Below are 22091 nucleotides of genomic sequence, written 5' to 3' on the forward strand. Positions count from 1 at the left end.
GGAAGAAAAATCAATGATGACAGGAATCCTTCTTGCAGGCCCAAGAGGAACCACATTCATTTTTGAAAAAGAGCAACTGGTGAGATGAGCAGGATCAAAGACTTGCTGGAGGGCTGAGAGAAAGGGGAAGGGAGATATGCCAACTTGGGTGCGAGGGAAAGGCGGTTGGCAGAGAATTTCCAGACGGCTCTACCAAACACGGCCAGGGCTGATTTCTCGATGTGAAAGGAGGTAGACCAGCAAAAGGTAACCCATTTCACTCAGCAGGGATACTAACATCACAGCAGCAAGATTCAGGAATTCAAGGTGGCACCCACAAGCAGGGTCTTAAAGAACCTGCTCTTCAAAATTGGGGGTGTGGGGGGTTTTTACACAACGTGATACACTTCAAAGTTCAGATCCAGGGACTTCCCTGGTGGTCCAGTGGCTAAGACTCAGCGCTCCCAATGCAGGGGGGGGTCCCGGGTTCGATCCCTGTTCGGGGAGCTGGATCCCACATCCACAACTGAGACCCGGCACAGCCAAATAAATAAATAAATATTAAAAACAAAAAAGTTCAGATCTGGGCAGAAACCAGTATTGCAATTGTCCTTCAGTTAAAAATAAATAAATTAAGACAGAAGACAAAAACAAGTTCAGATCCAAAGCAAACCATTGAACAAATAATGGCTGCGCTGAAGAGAACACGGATGAAGATCCCGATCACCGGCAGCGCTGTCCTGTGAACTGAGCGAGTTAATTTAAGACTAACAACATGCCAGGCTGACACTAAGTACCCACGGGTGCTAAGAGTTATTACTACGAGCATCATTCCTGTCATTCAGAGACACAGGAGGACAGGACAAGCGAAATGCTGCGGCAACTGTAAAAAGGATGGTGGCAGAATTCTAAGCTCAGAGATCTGCCTGATTTCTGTCACTGTTACTGAAGACAGATTTAATTATGAAATGCCGTGCCATCCTTGTGCGTCAAATCAGAACAGATTATTCACTTCTCACCAATTGCTACACCACACTGGGGAAATAAGCACCTCAGCGGCAGGCCCCCCCCGAGTCCCTTGAGACCACCAACACGTGGCTCTGAGAATTCTGCACAAAGGGTGACTTCCTTTTAATTAACATGCCAGACAACACAGGTACTGACTGCAGTGAGACATCCTCACCATGGATTTCCGCATCACCACGGGCCTCCCGCCCCCAGCAGTCCCGCACAATGACTGCCTTGCTTGTTACTAAAAAAATAAATAAAAATTAAAAGGGCAGAGAGGAAGGGATATGCTCCAGGGTTCACCCGGCCGAGGAGTACCTGTTTCGGTTTTGCTGGCGAAGCCTGCTGCCTGTTTGATCGCGGCCGCCGTGAGCGCTAACCCTCGACTCCTCTTCAAGCCGTGCTGCAGGACGGCTTCAAATTGGGCACACAGACAGGTTACCCTGCAAGAGAACCCGTGATTCATCAGTCCACCCCAGGAAGGGAGAAAAACAACCAGGGAGGTGGCAGCATCTCCCAGGGGAGCGAGTGAAGGACCACATTAGATGCCAGGATTTACAAGCAGGTAACTGACATGTAAGTGACTCCCCACTAGCTCTCCCCATCTGTGTTCCTTTCAGGTCAACTCAGGGCAGCCCCACACAGTCCAGCCCCTGTTCATCAGACTGGTGAAAGCACAGTAACAATTCACAAGAGACAAGGGGAAATGGAATTGGTGCCAGCCAGCGGGGGTGGGGGAGAAAAAAAACCAATTTAAAAACAAATCAGTTGTGTGCGGGGAGGGGTTGGGTGTTAATTTGTATCCAATTAGCAAGTTTCAACTCTAATTCATATCATGTCCTTTATGAAACAAGATTATCTTCTAAGAGATTGAATTCGCAGGTCTGCCGAACTGGAAACATTGTGTGATTTCATGGCCTGTTACACCCTAAAGAAATAATACGAGTTCTGATTCTTGTTCTTTATTTTGTTGTTAAGAGATTACATTGTTGAAGGCAGATCTGGAGTTGATGGAATTTTCAATTAAGTTACAATTACTGTGCATTTAATTGAATTTATTTCTCAATAACCAAAGAAATGGGAGATTCAGGAACATGTTCACAGAGATGAGGTCACCATAACCACACTCGATTCTTAGCAGTCCTCCCAGGGCTCCTGGGCCCCCAGCCCGGCTGGATCCGTGGACCTCAGCAACTCTTCCGTTCACTCAGGCAACAAACGTTAAGAAATCCAGAACTTGTCCCAGGTGCCAGGCACTGTTCTAGGCTCTGAGGATACAAAGGTGGGAGTGAGACAGATAAGGTTCTAGCAGGGAGAGATTCGCAAATAAGCCAACCGGATCCTATCAGTTGACGAGAACTCTGAAGAAAATAAAACAAGATGAGGTGGTAGATAGAGCCAAGGCAAGAACAGGCTGAGATGGTGTGGCCTGAATGGAGGTAACCTTAGTCATGACCTAGACGTGACAAGAGGCAGCAGGCTGGGCAGAGGGGCACAGTGCAAAGACCCTGGGGCCACCACCACCTGGCTCATCCCTGCCTAACTGCAGGCATTTCCTGCTCCACCCACCCCCACACATGTAGTAATTATGCTCCAAGTATTTATCACGCTATGGGTGGTAAACATTTTCACATCCATGATTTCACTAGCTACTCCCATGATGATATGATTGGAGCAGGTATTATTACCTGCATTTTACATGTCAGGAAACTGAGGCTTAGAGACACTTAAGAGCACATAATAAGTACATAATTAACAGCAATATCCTTACTCCAGACCTACCCACCCCCATGCTATCCAAGGTAGTTCCCACTACACTCTGTACCACGACAAACAGGCTTTATTCTAAGACAAAAGTCCACTTTCTCCTATATGCCACCTTTACTCGAGTGTTCTGTCTATACCAGGAAACCCTAACACAGTATCAGCAAATACACAGCACATGTACACTGACTCTCTAGCCTATGCCTGTGGCAGACATCACTAATCCATCCAGCCTTCCAGGCTACTACTGCCAATGATCAAAGTCAGCCCTCCAAAGGAAGGAGTCCCTTCTTGCATCCCAAACCTAACTCGTGTCCTCACCTACACTACCTGGCTTCCAACTCCTACTGGTCCTCCTGGCTCCCCTGCAGCCAGTTCACGCAGTGCCTGGCACACACCGTGTGCTCTGTATGTGCTTTTTCAGCGGGTATGTAAAAGGGTGAGGGACCTCGGCCCCAGAAAACTCCCCCGCATTGAAACAATCCTCCTCGCTGGGCAGATGCCACTCAGACATTAGATGTGCATATGCTAGTCTCTCTGTGTATCCACAGGGGCACACTGCTGAGGGCTCCCTGCAAAGCTAGGACGCCCACCAAAATTAAACCCCACAGAAACCAAAACAGAGGCATGATACAATGGAGCCTGACCAAGGGCCCTGTCTCAGGGCAGTGGGGCGAGGAGGAGGAGGGGGAACCTTGGTCTGTGTTTAGAGGTCTCCATATTAAACCACAGCCTCTATCTTTAAACGAATCATCAGCCAATACAATGATTAACTCAACAATCCTAGTCAGGTTGTTTGGCTCCAGTGCACAAGTCGATAACTGCCCCGCCAACTCTGTAATAACATCTGGCCTCTAAGGGGAATGGAATGCAGGGGAACAGCATTAGCCTGGCCCCTGAGGTCTGGGTTACATCAGCAGTGTTGCCTTCCAGACGCATCTAGGTCACAATCAGCCCAACACAGCAGAAAACCACGGAGGGCGTTAGTCCTATAATTAGTTTATTACGTAATGTCTGCCTTACTGAAGGCCATTCTATTTCTCACCCTCCCCATTTGACCTGAGCTTATATCTACAGGCCATTCAAGACTTAGCTAAAGGAGCCCCTCCTCCAGGAAGCCTTCCTGAGTGCTTCCTCCGGCTGCAGCACTTGGCCAATCTCTCTGTGAACAAGCTGCTCTCCACCGCTGTCTCCTCTGGCTAACTCAAGTTCCCTGACAGCCAGGAGCACGTCTCAATCGTCTTAGTTGCTCCAGCACTCGGCAGGACGCCTGGCTTCTGCGATGTATGTGACCAGGACTGTCCCTCCCCTCGAAGAACTCAGAACATAGGCTTGACGTCTACTTAGGTAAGAGGGGCATCTCTGGAGATGTTGTATAAAGTGGAATCCAGGTCAGTTACTAGGGAACCAAAGAGAATACACTTGTCCAACCACAGGAATCTACACCCTTCATCTTGTAGTGGGCGTGCTATGGGTACTGACTTATAATCACGTCACCTGAAGCTGTTCCATTTCTTCTCATCTGACTCGGCAAGATGATCCTTCCTGCAGAACGGGGCACCTGCCTTCATGGAGCTCACTGTTTTCTCAGCTCAGTCGCTCCTATTTTCCGGGATGCTCTCCCCTGAGTGTTCTCTGAGACCCACGTTGAGGGTGGGAGGAAGGACTGGCCGCCTCCACAGCATTTGCTCACATCTATCTGTTTAATGAATTGGCCATGTTTGTAATTAAGCAGGGCACTTAACAGTGGATGTTTTAATTTTTTTAAAAAAACACCAGCCAAGAAAATCACTTCAAGTTTTTATGTATACAGCTGTTTACCAGAAGAGTGGATAAATAAAATGTGGTATACTGATACATGCGTGTGAGTGTGTGCTAAATTGCTTCAGTCATGTCCGACTCTGTGTGACACTGTGGACTGCAGCCCACCAGGCTCCTCTGTCCACGGGATTCTCCAGGCGAGAATACTAGAGTGGGTTGCCATGTCCTCCTCCAGGGCATCTTCCCAACCCAGGGATAGAACCTGTGTCTCTTACGTCTCCTGCACTGGCAGGCAGGTTCCTTACCACTAGCGCCACCTGGGAAGCCCCTATATTGATACAATGGAATACTATTCAGCAATAAAAAGGAATACAGTACTGACACGCGCCACAACGACGACGAGCCTTGAAAATATAATGCTCAAGGACAGAAATCAGACCCAAAGCCATACACTGTATGATTCCAAGAAATGTCAAGAAAAGGTAAATATATAGAAACTACAAGTATTGGGTTGGCCAAAACATCTTATGTCAAAGTGACTCAGTCATGTCCAACTCTTTCCGACCCCATGGACTGTAGTCCATGGACTTCTCCAGGCCAGAATACTGGCATGGGTAGCCTTTCCCTAACATCTTATGGAAAAACCCAAAAGAACTTTTTGCCCAACCCATCACACGACTGCTCGCCTAAGGCTGGAATCAGGGATCAACTGTAAACTGGCATAAAGAAACTCTTTGGGGTAATGAAAATGTTCTGAAACTGAACTGGGGTGATGACTGCACAGCTCTATAAATTTACTTTTAAAAATTCACTGCATTGTACATGTACAAGGAATGGATTTTTATGGTAAGTAAATTAAGACTTCAATTAAGCTGCTTAAAAAAAAAAAAAAAACCGGCCCTCAGGGTGCTCAGTAAAACCCTGATGAAGGAGTGAAGGAGTTAATGAGTGGAAAATGAAATAACCTTCTCCTGCTAAAACTGTCTCCCACCACCACCAGCACAGCTGGACTTTGCACGAGCTTAACTGCTTTACTGCTAAAATTCTGCAGGCACTGGTTTTCCTGAGCTGCGTCCTGTATTTCAAGACTGCTTAACCTATCACATTAATCTTTAATAAGAATCCTAAGAATCCTGTGCTTTTTTATGGCAACTATGAGGCATTTATGGTGAATGTGAGGCAGACAGGATCAGTAATAAAAGCTGCATCTTAAGAACCACATCAGATTAACTGGTGACAGAGGGCAGTAACTTTAAACTGATCCTTTCACGACGTTACAGCTTTATTGGAATGTTTTGGTGAAGAGCAAGCACAACAGTGAAAATGGGCTGGAGCTGTCCTCATGTGGAAAGCTCCAAAGTCACCTAGAACAGAGTCGACTGTACCCACAAAAACTATCCATTAACAGCATTAGCCACATCTCAGATTTAAGGCAGTGTAATCAATCAGCCTTGCTACACAAGGCCATCACGTGACAGTCATTTGCAATGGGCCATGCCCTACATTTGTGGGTTTCAAATTTTCAGCAAAGTGCACATCCTTTCTGGCTGAATTTTACTAGCACCAATCAATCCTCAACTGTAATCTACAAGTCAGATAAAGATTTCAGAATGAAAATATTCAAAACATCCTTTGCAACTGTGGAAAGTTAAAAATACATAAAGATTTGACACTTGGGGAATTGGTTAAATGATAATACAACATATAATCGAATGCCATTTAGCCTTTAAAATATTGATCAAGAGTTTATAATGATAAGCCAACAGGTTTACAATATGAAATGAAACATAAGCAGGGTATGCAACTGTATATTAAGTATGTTTTCAACTATGCTAAAAAAAAAAAATTTGAAGAGAATTATGTAAAAAATTAACAGCAACTTTATAAAATAATTACTGGTGATGTCTTTCTTACCTCTATGTTTTTCTCACTTAGCTTCTTTTTTTGCATTTAAAAAGTATTCATGTCTCAAGAACCAGAAACATTGCTACACTGAGCTACAAAGAATGAAAAAATCTGGCATCAAAGTTATACTGAGGGAAAAAAAACACATGCAATCATTATTTATATGCAGAGAATTTGAAATGGCATTTTTTAAAAGCATAGATTATAAAGTTAAGCCAAAAAAAGGAGACCTACAAAAAGATATAAAAATGTTTTTAACCAGCAAATTTTAAATGTTGCAATAAAAGAAAGAGTAACATTAAAAGTTGATTTTTTTAAGTCAACAAAATGGTGGAGCGGACACAACATTCACAATAGTAACAAAAGTAAAATAAATCATATTTTTAATAAGAAAGATACATGTCCTATATGAATAAAACCATAATATTCTTAAAAGGTATAAAGATCAAAATAAATAGAAACATTGCTATCCTAAATGGGAAGATTTATTTACATAAAAATGTCAATTCTTCCCAAATTAACATATACATTTAATACAATTCCAATACTAATCACAAGAAGAACTTGGTCCAGTGTGGTTCTGGGTACAGTGATAAGCATTAATAGAGCAGTATAGAGAACCTCCCTGTCCCAAAAAATCCAAATAAATATGGAAACATTTTATATATAATAATGGAAATACTTCAATTCAGATGGGCAAGAATGAGCTATTTATCAGTGGCAATGACACAAGTAGCCATAGGGCTGAAAGAAAATTAAGAATAAACTCTTGTCTCAAACAACCACAGAACTAAATTCCACATGCATAAAAATCAAGAAAATATATAAGTGTGCGTCAAGATCAAGAAAATATGTAAGTGTAGAAAAATAACACTTTGGCCACCTGATTCAAAGAGCTGACTCATTGGAAAAGACGCTGCTGCTGGGGAAGAGTGAAAGCAAAAGAAGAAGAGGGCGGCAGAGGATGAGATGGTTAGGTAGCATCACCAACTCAATGGACATGAATTTGAGCAAAATCCGAGAGACAGTGAAGGACAGGGAAGCCTGGCGTGCTGCAGTCCATGGGGTAGCAAAAAGTTGGACACAATTAGCAACTGAACAACACCAATAAGAAAAATAAAACTGTAAAAAATTATAGAGAAAAATATAGGTGAACTGCAGGACAGGATGCTCTCAAAGCAGAATTTTAAAGGTTTATAGAATTAACCACAAAAAAGTTTTAAATTTCAACATAGCAAAAGATATGATAAATATGGTAAAGCAATAAATGATAACTAGAGAAAATATTTACAATCACATAACTGGAAAAAAAATTACAGGCCATAGTACCTGAAGAGTTTCTACAGGTGGACAAGACAAGCAACTCCAAAAATAAGAAAACTATTAAAGAAGGGAACAAATAAACCATGAAAGGAGGAAATACAGTTGCCCAACAAACACAGAAAAAATATTCAATCTCACTAGTGACCAGGAAAGTGCTGCAATACTAAGATACCAACTGGGGACTATCAATTTAAAACCAGTCACAGATCTATACTAAGATACCAACTGGGGACTATCAATTTAAAACCAGTCACAGATCTAGCAAAAGTACAAATAAGTGGGTCCTGTTGATAGGAATATGAATGTGAATTGCTACACCTCTTTACAAAGAGATCAGGCAATATAATTTTTTTAAAAGCCTATACCCTTTGTCCCAGATGGCTCAGTGGATAAAGAATCCGCCTGCAATGCAGGAGACACAGAAGATGCCGCTTCAATTCCTGGGTCGGGAAGATCCTTTGGAGAAAGAAATAGCAACCCACTCCAGTATCCTTGCCTGGGAAATTCCATGGACAGGGGAACCTGGCGGGGTATAGTCTATGTGGTCACCAAGAGTCCGACAGCAACTAAGCACAGACCCTTTGACTCAGCAATCCTACTTTTAGGAATTTATCCTATAAAAATAAAAGCACTACTAATTAGAAATGAGCAAAAACCATGAACAGACATTTCACCAAAGAGGATACACATGTCCAAGAACGTGAAAATATGTTTACCATCATTTGCCATTACAGAAATGCACGTTAACACTACAGTTAGATATGCCTACACACCTACAGGATGGCTAAAATAGAAAATCACGAGAATATTAAAAGATGACAAGAATGCAGAGGAACTGGATCACTCACACGTTGCTGGGGGGAATGTAAATGGTATAGTCAATATGGAAAACAGTTGGCAGTTTCTTATAAAACTAAATGTGCAAATGTCATACAACCCAGAAACTGTGTTCTGGAGTACTTATCTCAGAGAAACGAAAGCTTAGGGTCACAGCAATAACCTGTACATAAACGTTTCCAGAAGCATTATTCGCAGTAGCGAAAACCTGAAAACAGCCCAGACATCCTTCAGGGGATAAACAGACTGTGGTGCGCCCAGACCAGAGAATACTACTTGGCAATACACTATTGATACATGCAACAGTCTGGATGAATCTCAAGGAAATTACCCTGATTGGAAAAAAAAAAAAAAAGCCAGTCCCAAAAGGTTACACACTGCATGATTCTATTTACATAACATTCTTAGAATGACAAAATTTTAGAATTGGAGAAGAGAGTGGTAGTGGCCAGGAATTAGGGATGGGGAGGGAGGGGACAGGAGGGAGGTGGGGTATGGTTAAAAATAAGAAAAGAAAAAACAGGAGGAACCCTGTGGTGATTAAATTATTCTGTATCTTGACTGTGGTGGGGACACATGAACCTACAGAGGGATAAAACTGCACAGAGCTAAATACACCCACACACAAGTGAAATTAGCAAAATTTGAAATACCTACCATCCAAGAATCTTACAAGGTAAGACCACTGGAGAAAAGTGAGTAAAAGCTAAATGGGATCTTTCTATTTCTTACAATTGCCTATGCCTCCATAATCATCTCACAATTAGAAGCCGAAATAAACAAATATAAAAGCATGAGAAGGCAAAAATAGACATATACACAACAACCATCTCTGCTGTGGCATTGTTATAACAGTAAAAGCAGAAACAAAACTAGACACAGCCTGAACGCCCATTAACAGGAAAACACTAATAAGTTACAGGACCGCCACACGACCAAACACTAGGTAAAAATTTTAAAAGAATGAGATGCCAAATCTAAACAACCTACGCAGCACCTTTCTTCCCACATTTTAAGGCCTCGGAAATCCAGGTGTGCCTCACAGTCGATGGAAGTACCCAGTGAAAACCGGCACTGGCTGTTCTTTATTATGAAGACGCCATTGATGGCAGGCTGCACCATTATGTTACCCAGTGACCTGGAACAAGGTCCATAATACATGCCCAGGTTTTTGTTTCTTTTTTAAATCAAGTTACAGTTAGACATGGTAGGATTCTTATCTGAAGGAGGAAGAAGAGAAAGAGGAAGAGGAGTGGGCTTCAGTTATTTGCATCGTCTACACTCATGTGAGAGGATGGAAGCATCCTTGGCAACTCAGGCCAGCACTTCTAGAGAAGGGTAATGAGGGCTGGGAGGTGAGGCTGGGCTCCTCACCCACAGCATGGCAGCGCCAACATGCGAGGTTCTCGCCCACTCCTTGCTGAGCCAGGGGTCCATGGCCAGTGAGTCAAATCAGCGCCGTGCTCTCAATCAGTCCTCCCTGCTTTGGCCCAGAGCGTCCTCTCGCTGTGCTAGGTAAATGGGACGCAAGTAAACAGCAGACCAGGGATAAAGAGCCAAAAAGATCTCTGAGAAAGGTGGCACCCGTCTAGAAGAAACTAAAACTGGTTTTAATTTTATCCCAGGAACTATACAAAGATAAATCCCAGAAGGATCAAAGGCTTAACTGTAAACAGTAAAAATCTTATAGGAAAATGTAAAAGACCACACGCACACTCTAATGTTGAGGAAGATCATAAAACACTGAAAACCCAGAAACTGGCAGGTTAGTATATGGACCAGTAAAGAGACATTTAATTGTGTCAAGAATTTTAAGGACTTCCCTGGTGGTCCAGTGGTTGAGAATCTGCCTGGCAATGCAAGGGACACAGGTTCGATCCCTGGGGCTGGAAGATTTCACATGCCTTGGGGCAGCTAAGCCTGTGTGCCACAACTGCTAAAGCCCGTGCACCCAGAGCCTGTGCTCCGCAACCAGAGAAGCCACTGCAATGAGAAGCCTGCTCGCCGCAACCACAGAAAGCCCACATGCAGTAATGAAGGCCCAGAACCGCCAAAAAAAAAAAAAAAAAAAAAAATTCAACGTAGTATTATAATAGATACTATTATCTGTGCTTACAAAGTTAATGGACAGATCTGAAAAATATTTGCAATGCAAAAAACAGGTGAAAGGTTAATTAATTACTGTAATACACAAAGAGCTCTCACAAACTGATAAGGGGACATATAATCCAACAGGAAACAGGGCAAAGAATATGAAGCTCCTCTGCACAAAAGAGCAAAGTCAAATAGCCAAAAACATTAAAAAAAAATTAAAAAACTGAAATTCACTGGCAATCAACAGATGCAAATTACAATGACAAGTGAGCCACCTCTTTTCACCCATCAGACTGACAGAACTTCAAAACAACACTCAAAACTATTATTAGAAAGGAAGAAAAGGGCAGTTTCATGCACTACCAGTAGAAGTTTTTTAGAAAGATACCTGACCACAACTGTTAAAAATAAACGCATTCTCTATGGCCCAGTAACTCAGCTCCCGGAAATCTCTGCCAAACAAACAAAACCCTCAATACATGAGAAAAGATGCTCAAGGATGTCTACTGTTGCACTGTCCACAGTAGTAAAAATTGGACTTAAAGTCAGTATTACTTCGTAGGCAACTGTTGGTACATTTCACATAATACAATATAGTGCAGCTTTTTAAGAAGAATTTTTAGAACTCTAACTTGGAAAGGATTTGACAGGATAGTGCCAAGAGAGAAAATACAGATGCAGAACATTATATATAATTGAATTTTTGGAAGACAATGTGTACGTGTGTGTGTGTATACACATGTGTATTTTATTTCTAAGAATGTGGAGAAATACACAGAACAAATGATTCTTGATCATTAACATAAGTTATCCAGAGGGAAGGAGAAGAGATGGGATAGGAAAAAAGAGGGGGAGGAAAAAAAAAAAAGCAGGTAACAAAGAACCGGAAAAAAATGCAAGCTTGGTAACAGTGAAAACTCACAAGCCAACAGTTTTCAAGATACTATTAGGCCTGAGGATGGCAGATGGGCATGTAAAAAGAAATCAGATGAATGTTCTACCAGAGGAACCAGAAATTGGAAAAATAACCTATTTTTAAATGAGTTAAATCATTTCTGACCGTTTTTAAAAGTTACTAAAATAAATACAGTAACTGGATTTCCCAGGTGGTCCAGTGGTTAAGACTCTGCACTTCCAGTACAGGGAGCGTGGGCTCAGTCCTTGGTTGGGGAACTAGGATTCCACAAGCTGCACAGCTTGGCCAAAAAAAAAAAGACAAAAGAAACACAAAACTATAGGAACCTCCCTCGTGGGACTCAGTGTAGCCAAACAAATAAATAAATATTAATTTATTAAAATACACACATATAAAAACACAGCAACTGTCTTCTCTGGGGTAGATAGACCCTCCAGCTTTGGTCCAAATGCAAACACCTGCTTGCCCTTGGATTCTTTTGGCAGATGAGGAGCTTCAAAGTCAGGGATGGGAGGTGAAAGCTGAGAAGGAATCAGTCTAGGGAGCTGATAAATCCAAAGGGAAAAAGAGGATGGAGAAAGCCAAGAGACCCTCAATGCAGAAGAACTGAATAAACGGGAAATGAGGAAGCAGAGACGTGACATCAGGTCCAGTGGCCAATGGATCTCCCAGTTTGGTCAGAGTCCATAACCTGGAAGAAAGAAAACTCCACACCAAAAGCTTCCTTTCAACAAACAATACAGTCACAGATGTAGAAAACAAACTTACAATTACTGGGCAGGGGGAGGTGGGGGGTTGTGGGGGGGAGATAGATTGGAACCAGTGTATATATTACTCTACATAAAATAATAATAAGGACCTATTGTATAGCACAGGGAACTCTACTCAATATTCTGTAATGACCTACATGGCAAAAGGACCTAAAAAAGAGTAGATAGATAGATAGATAGATGGACTTCCCTGGTGACTCAGTGGTAAAGAATCGCCTGCCAGTGCAGGAGATGTGGGTTCAACCCTGGGGTCGGGAAGATCCCCTGGAGAAGGAAATGGCAACCCACTTCAGTATCCTTGACTGGGAAATCCTCTGGACAGAGGAGCCTGGCAGCAGGTTACAGCCCATGCAGTTGCAAAGAGTCAGACACAATTTGGAGACAAAACAACAACATATATTCACAAAACTGAATCAGTTTGCCTGACACCTGCAACTCACACAACATTGTAAATCAACTGTACTCCAATAAGAAACAAAGAAACAGGTAAGACGCAGGCCATCCCCCAGTACAGATATATCTTTGGGAAAGCAAAGGTGGCTCAGAATAAAATTTGCAGCCTATTATTAGAGCCCCCAAAAATGCTGTTTTTAAAAAAAAATAAACAAAATCTAAAACAATATACATTTGTTCTGATTTCTGGCCATACCTTAGAGCCAGAGCATTTAGGTCTCATCCCCCAGTCAGTCTCATCCAGGTTCACCCTAAGCCTTCTGTCCCTTCTCCCAGCACCACCACCTCTATTCAGCTTCCTCGCCCACTGTGCAGATCAGCCCCCTCTCACTGCAACCCCGACCCCATCTCCCTGCCCCACCCCCCTGGCCTGCCGATCAGAAGCCACCCTCCTGAAATGCAAACCTGACAACACCATTTTCCTTCCTGCCACATTCTGCTCGGGTTACATGACGATTTCAGAGGGACCATAAAATTACATTTTTAGGTTAATCATTTTATTATGACTAGAAAAATATTTCAGCAGCCATCAGTCTTTGATTTCACTGACAAGACCTGAGTAGAAAAGGGAGGCCTTAAAATTCTACCTCAAGCCAATCTCTGGCACAAACAGTACAGGGGAGTGGCAAAAATTGTGAAAATCTTATACAAATAGCCATAGTTTAAAAAAAATAATACTCTATCGGATAAAGTTCAAATGCTTCCCTATGACAGCAAGTCAAGAATCTATTGACTTTCCAGCCAAACTTCCGGCACAAACAACACACCATCCACAATTCCAAAACTTTCTCTCACACCCCTGCATTTGCTGCTCCTGCTGCCTGGAAGTCCCATCCTGCCCATCTGACAACTGAAGACCCTGTACTCGCCTCTCAAGTCTATACTACGTAATTATTACTACAGGCCACCATGACTGTCTGCAATTTACACGTCCACTGCCCAGGCTCAACTCTGAGTTCCTTCAGAACGTCAACCATCTCACCCAGCTTACAGCACCAATGCCAACTCAGTGACTATAAATAAGTATCTGCTGAATGAAGGAATTAACGAGAATCATTCTAGCCTTTAGTTTCCAAATTAGCCAAAATACTGGTATGTCTAGTCACAGGAAGAAAATGTATTGCACTTAATAAGTTCTCACTGGGTGTGTCAAGCAAACACTATTATATCTAATCCTCACTTCAATCCCAGGAAGTTGGTACCACGATCATCACCTAATTTTTTTAATTATCTGTTTATCTATTTTATTTTATTTATCTCTATTTATTTTTGGCTGTGCTGGGTCTTCATTGCTGCGAGGGCTTTTCTCTAGTTGCCATGAACAGGAGCCACTCCCTAGTTGTGGTCTGTGAACTCTCACTGTGGTGGCTTCTCTTATTGTGGAGCGTGGTCTCTAGGGCACAGGCTCGATAGAATGGAGCACTGGCTTAGCTGTTCCACGGCATGTGGGATCTTCTCGGACTAGGGATTGAAGCTGAGCCTCCTGCACTGGCAGGCAGATTCTTTGCCACTGAGCCACCAGGAAAACCCTCATCATCTAATTTTACAGATGCTGCAAGAAAGGTCTGCTGCTGCTGCTGCTAAGTCGCTTCAGTCGTGTCCGACTCTGTGTGACCCCACTGACGGCAGCCCGCCAGGCTCCCCCGTCCCTGGGATTCTCCAGGCAAGAATACTGGAGTGGGTTGCCATTTCCTTCTCCAATGCATGAAAGTGAAAAGTGAGAGTGAAGTCGCTCAGTCGTTTCCGACTCTTAGCGACCCCAGGGACTGCAGCCCACCAGGCTCCTTCATCCATGGGATTTTCTAGGCAAGAGTAATGGAGTGGGGTGCCATTGCCTTCTCCGGCAAGAAAGGCCTAGAGATGCCACATGTGTGCATGCTAAGAGGCTTCAATCGTGTCTCTCTGCAACCCTATGGACTGTAGCCTGCCAGGCTCCTCTATCCATGGGATTCTCCAGGCAAGAATACTAGAGTGGGTTGCTCTGCCCTCTTCCAGGGAATCTTCCTGACCAAGGGATCGAACCGAGGTCTCCTACATCTCCTGCACCGTCTGGCAGATTCTTTACCACTAGTGCCACCTGACTTAGCCCATATGTACAACTGGTGATCTGTGGACTGGGTGAGCATGAAGATAAGTATGCCTGACTCCAAAGCTCACCCTTCACACCCAACACCTCTCTCCACAGCAGGATGGTGGCGATGACGATGATGACCGTGCTGACCCGCGATTCCCTATGGGCCTAACACTGCTCTCAACGATTAGCAATATAAAAACACAAGTATTTATTAAAATTCAGATGGAAATGTGCTCAGATTTGCTAAATGCCCTAGGGCTCCCCCCATTTGCTAAAAATAATCTTTCCCCAAAAAGAAATCAATTCATTTGATTCATGGAGTAAAATGAAAGCAAATGCAATACAGAACCATCCCCTACTAGAGCCTCAAGGTGGAAAGCAAGTGCTCAGGCAGCGGAGATAAGAAATCCAGTTAACGAACCCCAGGGGGTTTTGCCAGGATGAGAATTAGAATATCCGGTCAACACCTCAAACCGCTAAGAGGCTGGTAAATCTGTGACGAACTGAACATTAAAAAAAAAAAAAAAAAATGACGAACATCACATGACGAACATTTAAAAGAGGAAAAGGAATGTCTGAAAAAGCCATTCAGTTTCATAAGTGTCCAGAGGACCGCACAGGACAGTTTTCAACAGTGTCTAAGAAATAACATTAAGGAACAGCAAAGGGCAGCTGGTTTCGTTCTTTAGCTTCCTAAAAAGTTCAACACAGTTTCGAATTCCTTAACAGGTAAAGAAAAACCTCAGGTGGCTCAGTGAAGAATCCGTCTGCCAGTGCACAAGATGCAGATTCAATTCCTGGGTTGGGAAGATCCCCTGGAGAAGGAAATGGCTACCCACTCCAGGATTCTTGCCTGGGAAATTCCATGGACAGAGGAGCCTGGTGGGCTACAGTCCACGAGGTGGCAAAAGAGTTGGACACGACTGAGTGACTGAATAACAACCAAGAAAAATCACCAAAACAAGAAGTCTTCCCCGGCATGTTTTGGAAGGAGAATGCTTCCCTCTGATTTCTTCTGACATAGTCACATGCTGCTGCTGCTAAGTCGCTTCAGTCGTGTCCGACTCTGTGCAACCCCATAGACGGCAGCCCACCAGGCTCCGCAGTCCCTGGGATTCTCCAGGCAAGAACACTGGAGTGGGTTGCCATTTCCTTCTCCAACGCATGAAAGTGAAAAGTGAAAGTGAAGTTGCTCAGTTGTGTCTGACTCTTAGCGACCCCATGGACTGGAGCCTACCAGGCTCCTCCGCCCATGGGGTTTTCCAAGAGTACTGGAATCACAAAAATCTACGCTATCTAAACAAGGCAAATACCCAAAGCCAACTCATTGCCACCCACAATGGGAGAGACCCATGTGCAGAGAATACTTACCAAGCGTCAAGACACTTCACAGAAAATTATAATGGCAGTGAAAACTGAAAGTAAAAGTGTTAGTCGCTCAGTTGTGTCCAACTCTTTCTGATCCTGTGGACTGTAGCCCACCAGGCTCCTCTGTCCATGGAATTTCCCAGGCAAGAATACTGGAGTGGGTAGCTATTCCCTTCTCCAGGGGATCTTCCTGACCCAGGGATCAACCCTGGGTCTCCTGCATTGCAGGCAGATTCTTTACCATCTGAGCCACTAGGGAAGCCCAACAGCTAACAATTGCTAGAAACTTACTAGCCACCAGGCACTAACCTAAGGGCCGCACAGCTCTATGGAGTGAATATTATCACTACTCTCCCCATGTACAGACAAGAACACTGAGGCACAAGGAAATCAGAAACTTGTCCATAGTCCAACACAACCAGGAACTGGCAACACCAGGATTTGAGCTCTGAGCTCCATATCCCACGCTCACTCTGCTGCCCCCCTGGTTTGGGTTGCTCTTTCTAATTCCACAGGAAACGTTAGCATGTTCTGTAATCCCACGTGGGAAGAAGATGCACCCGTGGAGCACCAGTGTATGTAGTCTTCACAGGGACTTCAGCACCGGCTAGTTCTTAGGCCATTCTTTCTAGAAGGCAAACTATTCAAAAGATACGTTACTGCCTCCCCACAGGCCAGTGTGACTGATGGAATGAGCAATCAGTTTAATGAAGCACAAGAATGTGTCCTTGTCCTTAGGAGGAAACAGCAGGAGAACAAGGCCAGCAGAGGAGGAATGAGCGCAGGATGGAGCCTTATGACCACCACCTCTTCCTCCCGAGAGGGTTACCGGGGACAAAGTCTGATGGGGACAAAACAATGCCTGACTGTCACTTGCCTTCCTATCAATGCTGTTTTATACTTCATGCAAGGGCTGCTGCATCTTGCCGTGTCATCTTGTAAAACCAAACAAATCTCTCACACAGACATAGACACAGACATGCTTTGCAATCGGGGTTTTAGCCAAAGAATACTGAACATCATGTAGCCCTGGCCAGCTCTCTCTTTCCTCAACTTCAGTTATCCATGGAGAACTCGGCCACTTTTGTCATTTGTGAGGGTTTTTCTTTTTCTTTCCCTGTTTTTTTTTTGGGGGGGGGGGTCTGGACCATTTTTAAAGTCTTTAGTGAATTTGTTACAACATTGCTTCTGTTTCATGTTTTGGTTTTTTGACCGTGAGACATGTAGGATCTTAGCTCGCCGACCAGGAATCGAACCCTCGCCCTCTGCAGTGGAAGGTGAAGTGTTAGCCACTGGGCTGCCAGGGAAGGCCCTGAGGATGTTTCTATTATTTACTTGTCTGGAGTCCAACTCACTTTTTCCACATGTGTAAACCTGTTTTAAAGGGAAAAACTCCATGACTGTTGCAAGTGGAAAGCCAGCACTGTGGGCCCTCAACAGGGTGGCACCTTCTGCCCCAAGCACCACTTCAGACACCAATCACAAGTCCAGGCTGTCACCTGCGCTTCTGACTGACCAGTTATGTATCTCAGGGGTCCCCATGACCTCCTCCTTGGGTTCAATTAATTTGCTAGAGCAGCTCCCAGAACTGAGAGAAACCTTTTATTTACTAGATGACTGGTTTACTACAAAAGGATGTAACTCAGGAACAGCCAGATAGAAGAAAGGCACTGGAAAAGAGCACAGGGCTTCCAGTGGGCCACTCCCCCAGGGGGCCACTCCCCTTGGCCCACTCTTCTTGCACCTGTAAGTGTTCACTGACCCAGAGGCTCTCTAAACCCCGGGATTTTTATGGAGGCTTCATTATACAGATTATTTGGTTAAATCATTGGCCACTGGCAACTGAACTCCATCTCCAGCCCCTCTCCCCTCCCTGGTGGTCTGAACTGGTAGTCTGAACTGGTGGTTCTGAACTGGTGGTCTGAACTGGTGGTCCCTGGTGGTTCTGAACTGGTGGTCCCAGGTTGGAACTGAAAGTTCCAACCCCTTAATCATGTGGTTGGTCCTCCCGGCAGCCAGCCCCCAACCTCGAGTGCTTTCCAAAGTCACTACATTAACATTACAAAAGATACCTTTCTGGCTCTCATTGCTTCGGAAATGTCAGGGGTTTTAAGAGTGTAGTACCACAAGTGACGGGGCAATAATGCATCTTTCTTATTATAAATCACAGTATGACAGGAGATCTAACTCTTGAACTTGGAGAGGTGAGAGGTGCAGCTGGAAAGGGGAAGGGATAGCATTCGAAGCCCAGCTGCGCAGGGCAGCCAGCAGCCCCTAAGATGCCACCCTCGGTGTCACATTCTGCCATCGCCGCCTCTGTATTCCCTGGTGGACACAAAGTCATCTGAGGGGCAGAAACATGTCAGAAATACTCTGGAAGCCCCAGTGTCGAGCACAGAATGTTACACCAAGCAGGTGCTCAGTAACTCACTGTTGGGCTTCCTTGGTGGCTCAGGGAGAGAGAACCCGCCTGCCGATGCAGGAGATGCAGGTTCGAACCCTGGGTCGGGAAGATCCCCTGGAGGAGGGCATGGCAACTCCAGGATTCTTGCCTGGAGAATTCCATGGACAGAGAAGCCTGGCAGACTACAGTCCATAGCGTCGCAAAGACTCGAACATGACTGAAGTGACTCAGCACACACACACACACACATACACACACACAAGCACTTTTATGTGTCAGGTACTATGGAAGCAGCGTGAGCAAACCAGGCTTCTCTCCAGGCTTCTCTCCTTCTTCTCCTCTAGTTGAGCAGACAGATATAATGCATTCATCCCACAGAGGTTTATAGCCTCAAATGGTACAGAGCCGGGTCAGCACAGTACAGCCTGAGGACAAATCCGAGCCTGAACAGCAAGAGTCTGCCAGTCTCCGGTACAGAGCGAGGAAAACAGCCCAGGCGGCCAGTGCTGGAGAAGAGTGTGGAGGATTCATATCAGGGACCTGGAAGGCTTCCCTGAAAAATGACTGAAAGGCTTTAAGAACAAAAAACAAAAACCAGAAAAGGCCAGGCCAGGGTGGCAGGGCAAAGAGCCAGGGGAGAGCTAGGGGGCCCTCCAGGTCGTTCAGCATGTGGGTCGTTTTCCCAAGAGCAAAGAGAAGGCGGTGGAAGGTTTTCCGTGGGGGGGGAGGGGGGTGGTGATGGACGGGAATCTGCTTCTGCAGAGCCCACTGGATGTAGAGGAGGCAGGGCAAGACAGGAGATGGGGGAAGGCCCACAGCGGCCGCCCTGTGAGCCACGGGGTGTCGCGATGGGCGACAGCTAGGGGGCTGGAGAGAAGTCAATGGACTTGAGATCCATCCTGATGCCAGGCTGTCTGAAGGAGTGCGGAGAGAGGCGAATCACCTTTCTTTTCAGACCTCACGACTGTGGCTTTAAAACTGTCACTGACTTTCCCTCGAGGTTAGACTTTCTCACCAAATAAGGACAATGTGGCCTTTCCTACACAAAGGTGGTGCCACCTTTAGCCAGACACACGGCAAGAGGGGACTAAGACTCGGATATTGAGAAGGAACCCTTTAGAGGGGAAAAAACAAAAAAATTTAACCTAGCTCACAACCAATGCAATCGCTAAATGTGATATAACACAGAAAGAACAGATTTTGGAGCCCAAGAAACTAGGGTCCAAACTTCAACCCTAACATTACCAAGACGGTACACTGAGGCTGTATTAGCTTCCCTCTCCGAGCTTCTGTTTTCTCACCTGTGAAGAAAGAATTATGCTCCTCCTGGGGCTGCCCTGAGACTAAGAGTCAACACAAACAAGGAGCGGCAGGAACAGTCAGAGACAGTAACTATCATTATCATGATGAAGCAGGGTCTTGCTGGAAGCCGGAAACCACAGCTATTGATACCACAGAAGGAATTAACTTTGTAAATCCTACTATAAAATACAACAGTTTACAGAATAAAAGTTATAATTGGTAAGCTCTACTATATAAGAACATGTTCATCTAACATTCAGAGATGGCTTCTCTAAGGAAATAAAAAGCATAATTACAAAAAAAAGTGATAAAGAACTCCTGACTACATACACCCACTCACCCATAAACACACACACACACACACACACACACACACACATATCTACCTCCTGGTTCAGGAGATCAAGGACTCCCGTTCTCATGCAGGTGACCCTGGTCCCAAAAGGAGGACCCCTGCACTGATGGAGACCATAGTAGGCCCTCAGGAAGAACTGAAGCAATCAGTCAATTTAATGATCTAATGCCACAAACATGTAGAGAACCTCAAGAGTGACAGGCACAGAACGTCTGTGCAAAATACTCAGAAAGAAATGGAGAAGCTGCCCCTTTGCCCTCCAAGCTCACAGATCTTTACACCCCTGACCATGTGTGGTAGGAAGCCAGGTACACAATCTACCAAGCAACGGATCTCCCTGAGCACCTTCTAGATGCTTCCAGGCTGAGGATGCACCTTGAACAAGACAGCCAAACCTCTCTGCCTGCAGAGTAGACATTGTGGTATGGGGAAACTGGAAGAAATGAAATAAAAAATTTAAAAGCACAATATACAGTCGTTAGTTGGTGCTGTGGAGAAAAACTGAGCAAAGAAGAGGCAGAGACTGTAGGGGTGAGGGGTAGAATTTTAAATCTGCACTGGTTTCAAACAGTCCCTATAAATCCATGAAAATGTAGCACCGCACGCTCTGCTCACGGCTGGTAAAGTGCCAACAGAAGAGCAAGGGTTGGAGGGACAGAGGAGGAACCGGCTGGGCTGGGTGGGTCAGGGTCAGAAGGAAAACACACGTCTCCAGATTGAGACGAATGCTGAGCAGTGAGTTCCCTCCCATCTCTTCCTTTTCAGGAATGTTCCTCCTGCTCTTCCCTAGCTGCAGAGCACAAATCAGCCTTGAACGTCACTGGGCATTTCCAGCAAATGCCTGTATGTCCTACACAAGCTTATTCAGTCATGTCAGCCTTTCCTGGGTCATGAAGGTCAATGGCCATTTTTAGGACTTTTTTTAATTATAAAAGGGACACATGATCACAGTATAAAATGTGACAAAATATCAGAAAGGATGCAGGTTCCCAATAGTCTTAATTTAACCTCAACATGATCTCTACCTACATTTTGGTATGTTTTTTGCCAGAGTCGTCTAACACATAGAGGATCACTCTGCATCCATATTAACTCTGAATGCTGCTCTTTTAATTTTTACTAAATATATTACTTTTAAATTCCTAGATTTGCATTTTTCTTATAACAAATTCTGTATGGACATCCTTGTAATGGGCTATAGAACATTCAAACTACTGATGCACTATGCTTCATTATTCACCATTTCCCATTTGTTGAGCCTTCAGATTTCTGAGTTTTCATCATTATATATTACTGTGAAAATAACTTCAGGTGGAAAGGCATTTCAAGTAATTCCCTCAGAGAAGATTCCTAGAAAGAGGATGGCAGGGAGCTGGGAGCACTTTAGACAAGCAGTCACTGTATAGACCTACGCCGCCCCCCCCCCCCCCCCCACCAAATGTAATTGTGATAGAGAAGAATTTTTGCATTCTATTACAAGCTAATCACTAAAGGGATGTTACCTAGAAGTTTAAATTACACATAATGGCCCATTTCTGGGAACCCTGCTTCCCAGGTAATGAGCATTAAGCTAAAATACTTTGGTTTAGCTCATAGAAAACCTGACCAGGACCACCAGTGAATGACTACAGGAAGAAGAAATTAACACATCCCTATGGAGCCCAATGGGAACCAGGAGTGTTTGACTTTATCCCCTCCCCTTTTATTACAAAAGGAGCCTGGATGCTAACTCAGGCAAGACAGTTCTTTGGAGACACAAGCGCAGCATCTTTTGGTTA

General features: G+C 44.4%; 1 protein-coding gene across 13 annotated transcripts in view; it reads right to left on the bottom strand.

The window, feature by feature from the left end:
• SNX29 (sorting nexin 29) overlaps window positions 1–22091 on the bottom strand; it is a 586612-nt gene that overhangs the window by 536770 nt on the left and 27751 nt on the right. For 12 of the 13 annotated variants that reach the window (XM_044935759.2, XM_045164260.1, XM_045164261.1 and 9 more), the window contains exon 4: window positions 1306–1430. The exons of the other annotated variant lie outside the window; for it this stretch is intronic. In XM_044935759.2, coding sequence (XP_044791694.2) covers window positions 1306–1430 — 125 coding nt within the window. The remainder of the gene's footprint in view (window positions 1–1305; window positions 1431–22091) is intronic. 13 annotated transcript variants of the gene reach the window in all.

Source organism: Bubalus bubalis, chromosome 24 (assembly GCF_019923935.1).
Source record: "Bubalus bubalis isolate 160015118507 breed Murrah chromosome 24, NDDB_SH_1, whole genome shotgun sequence".
In the NCBI taxonomy this organism is placed as follows: Eukaryota; Metazoa; Chordata; class Mammalia; order Artiodactyla; family Bovidae; genus Bubalus; species Bubalus bubalis.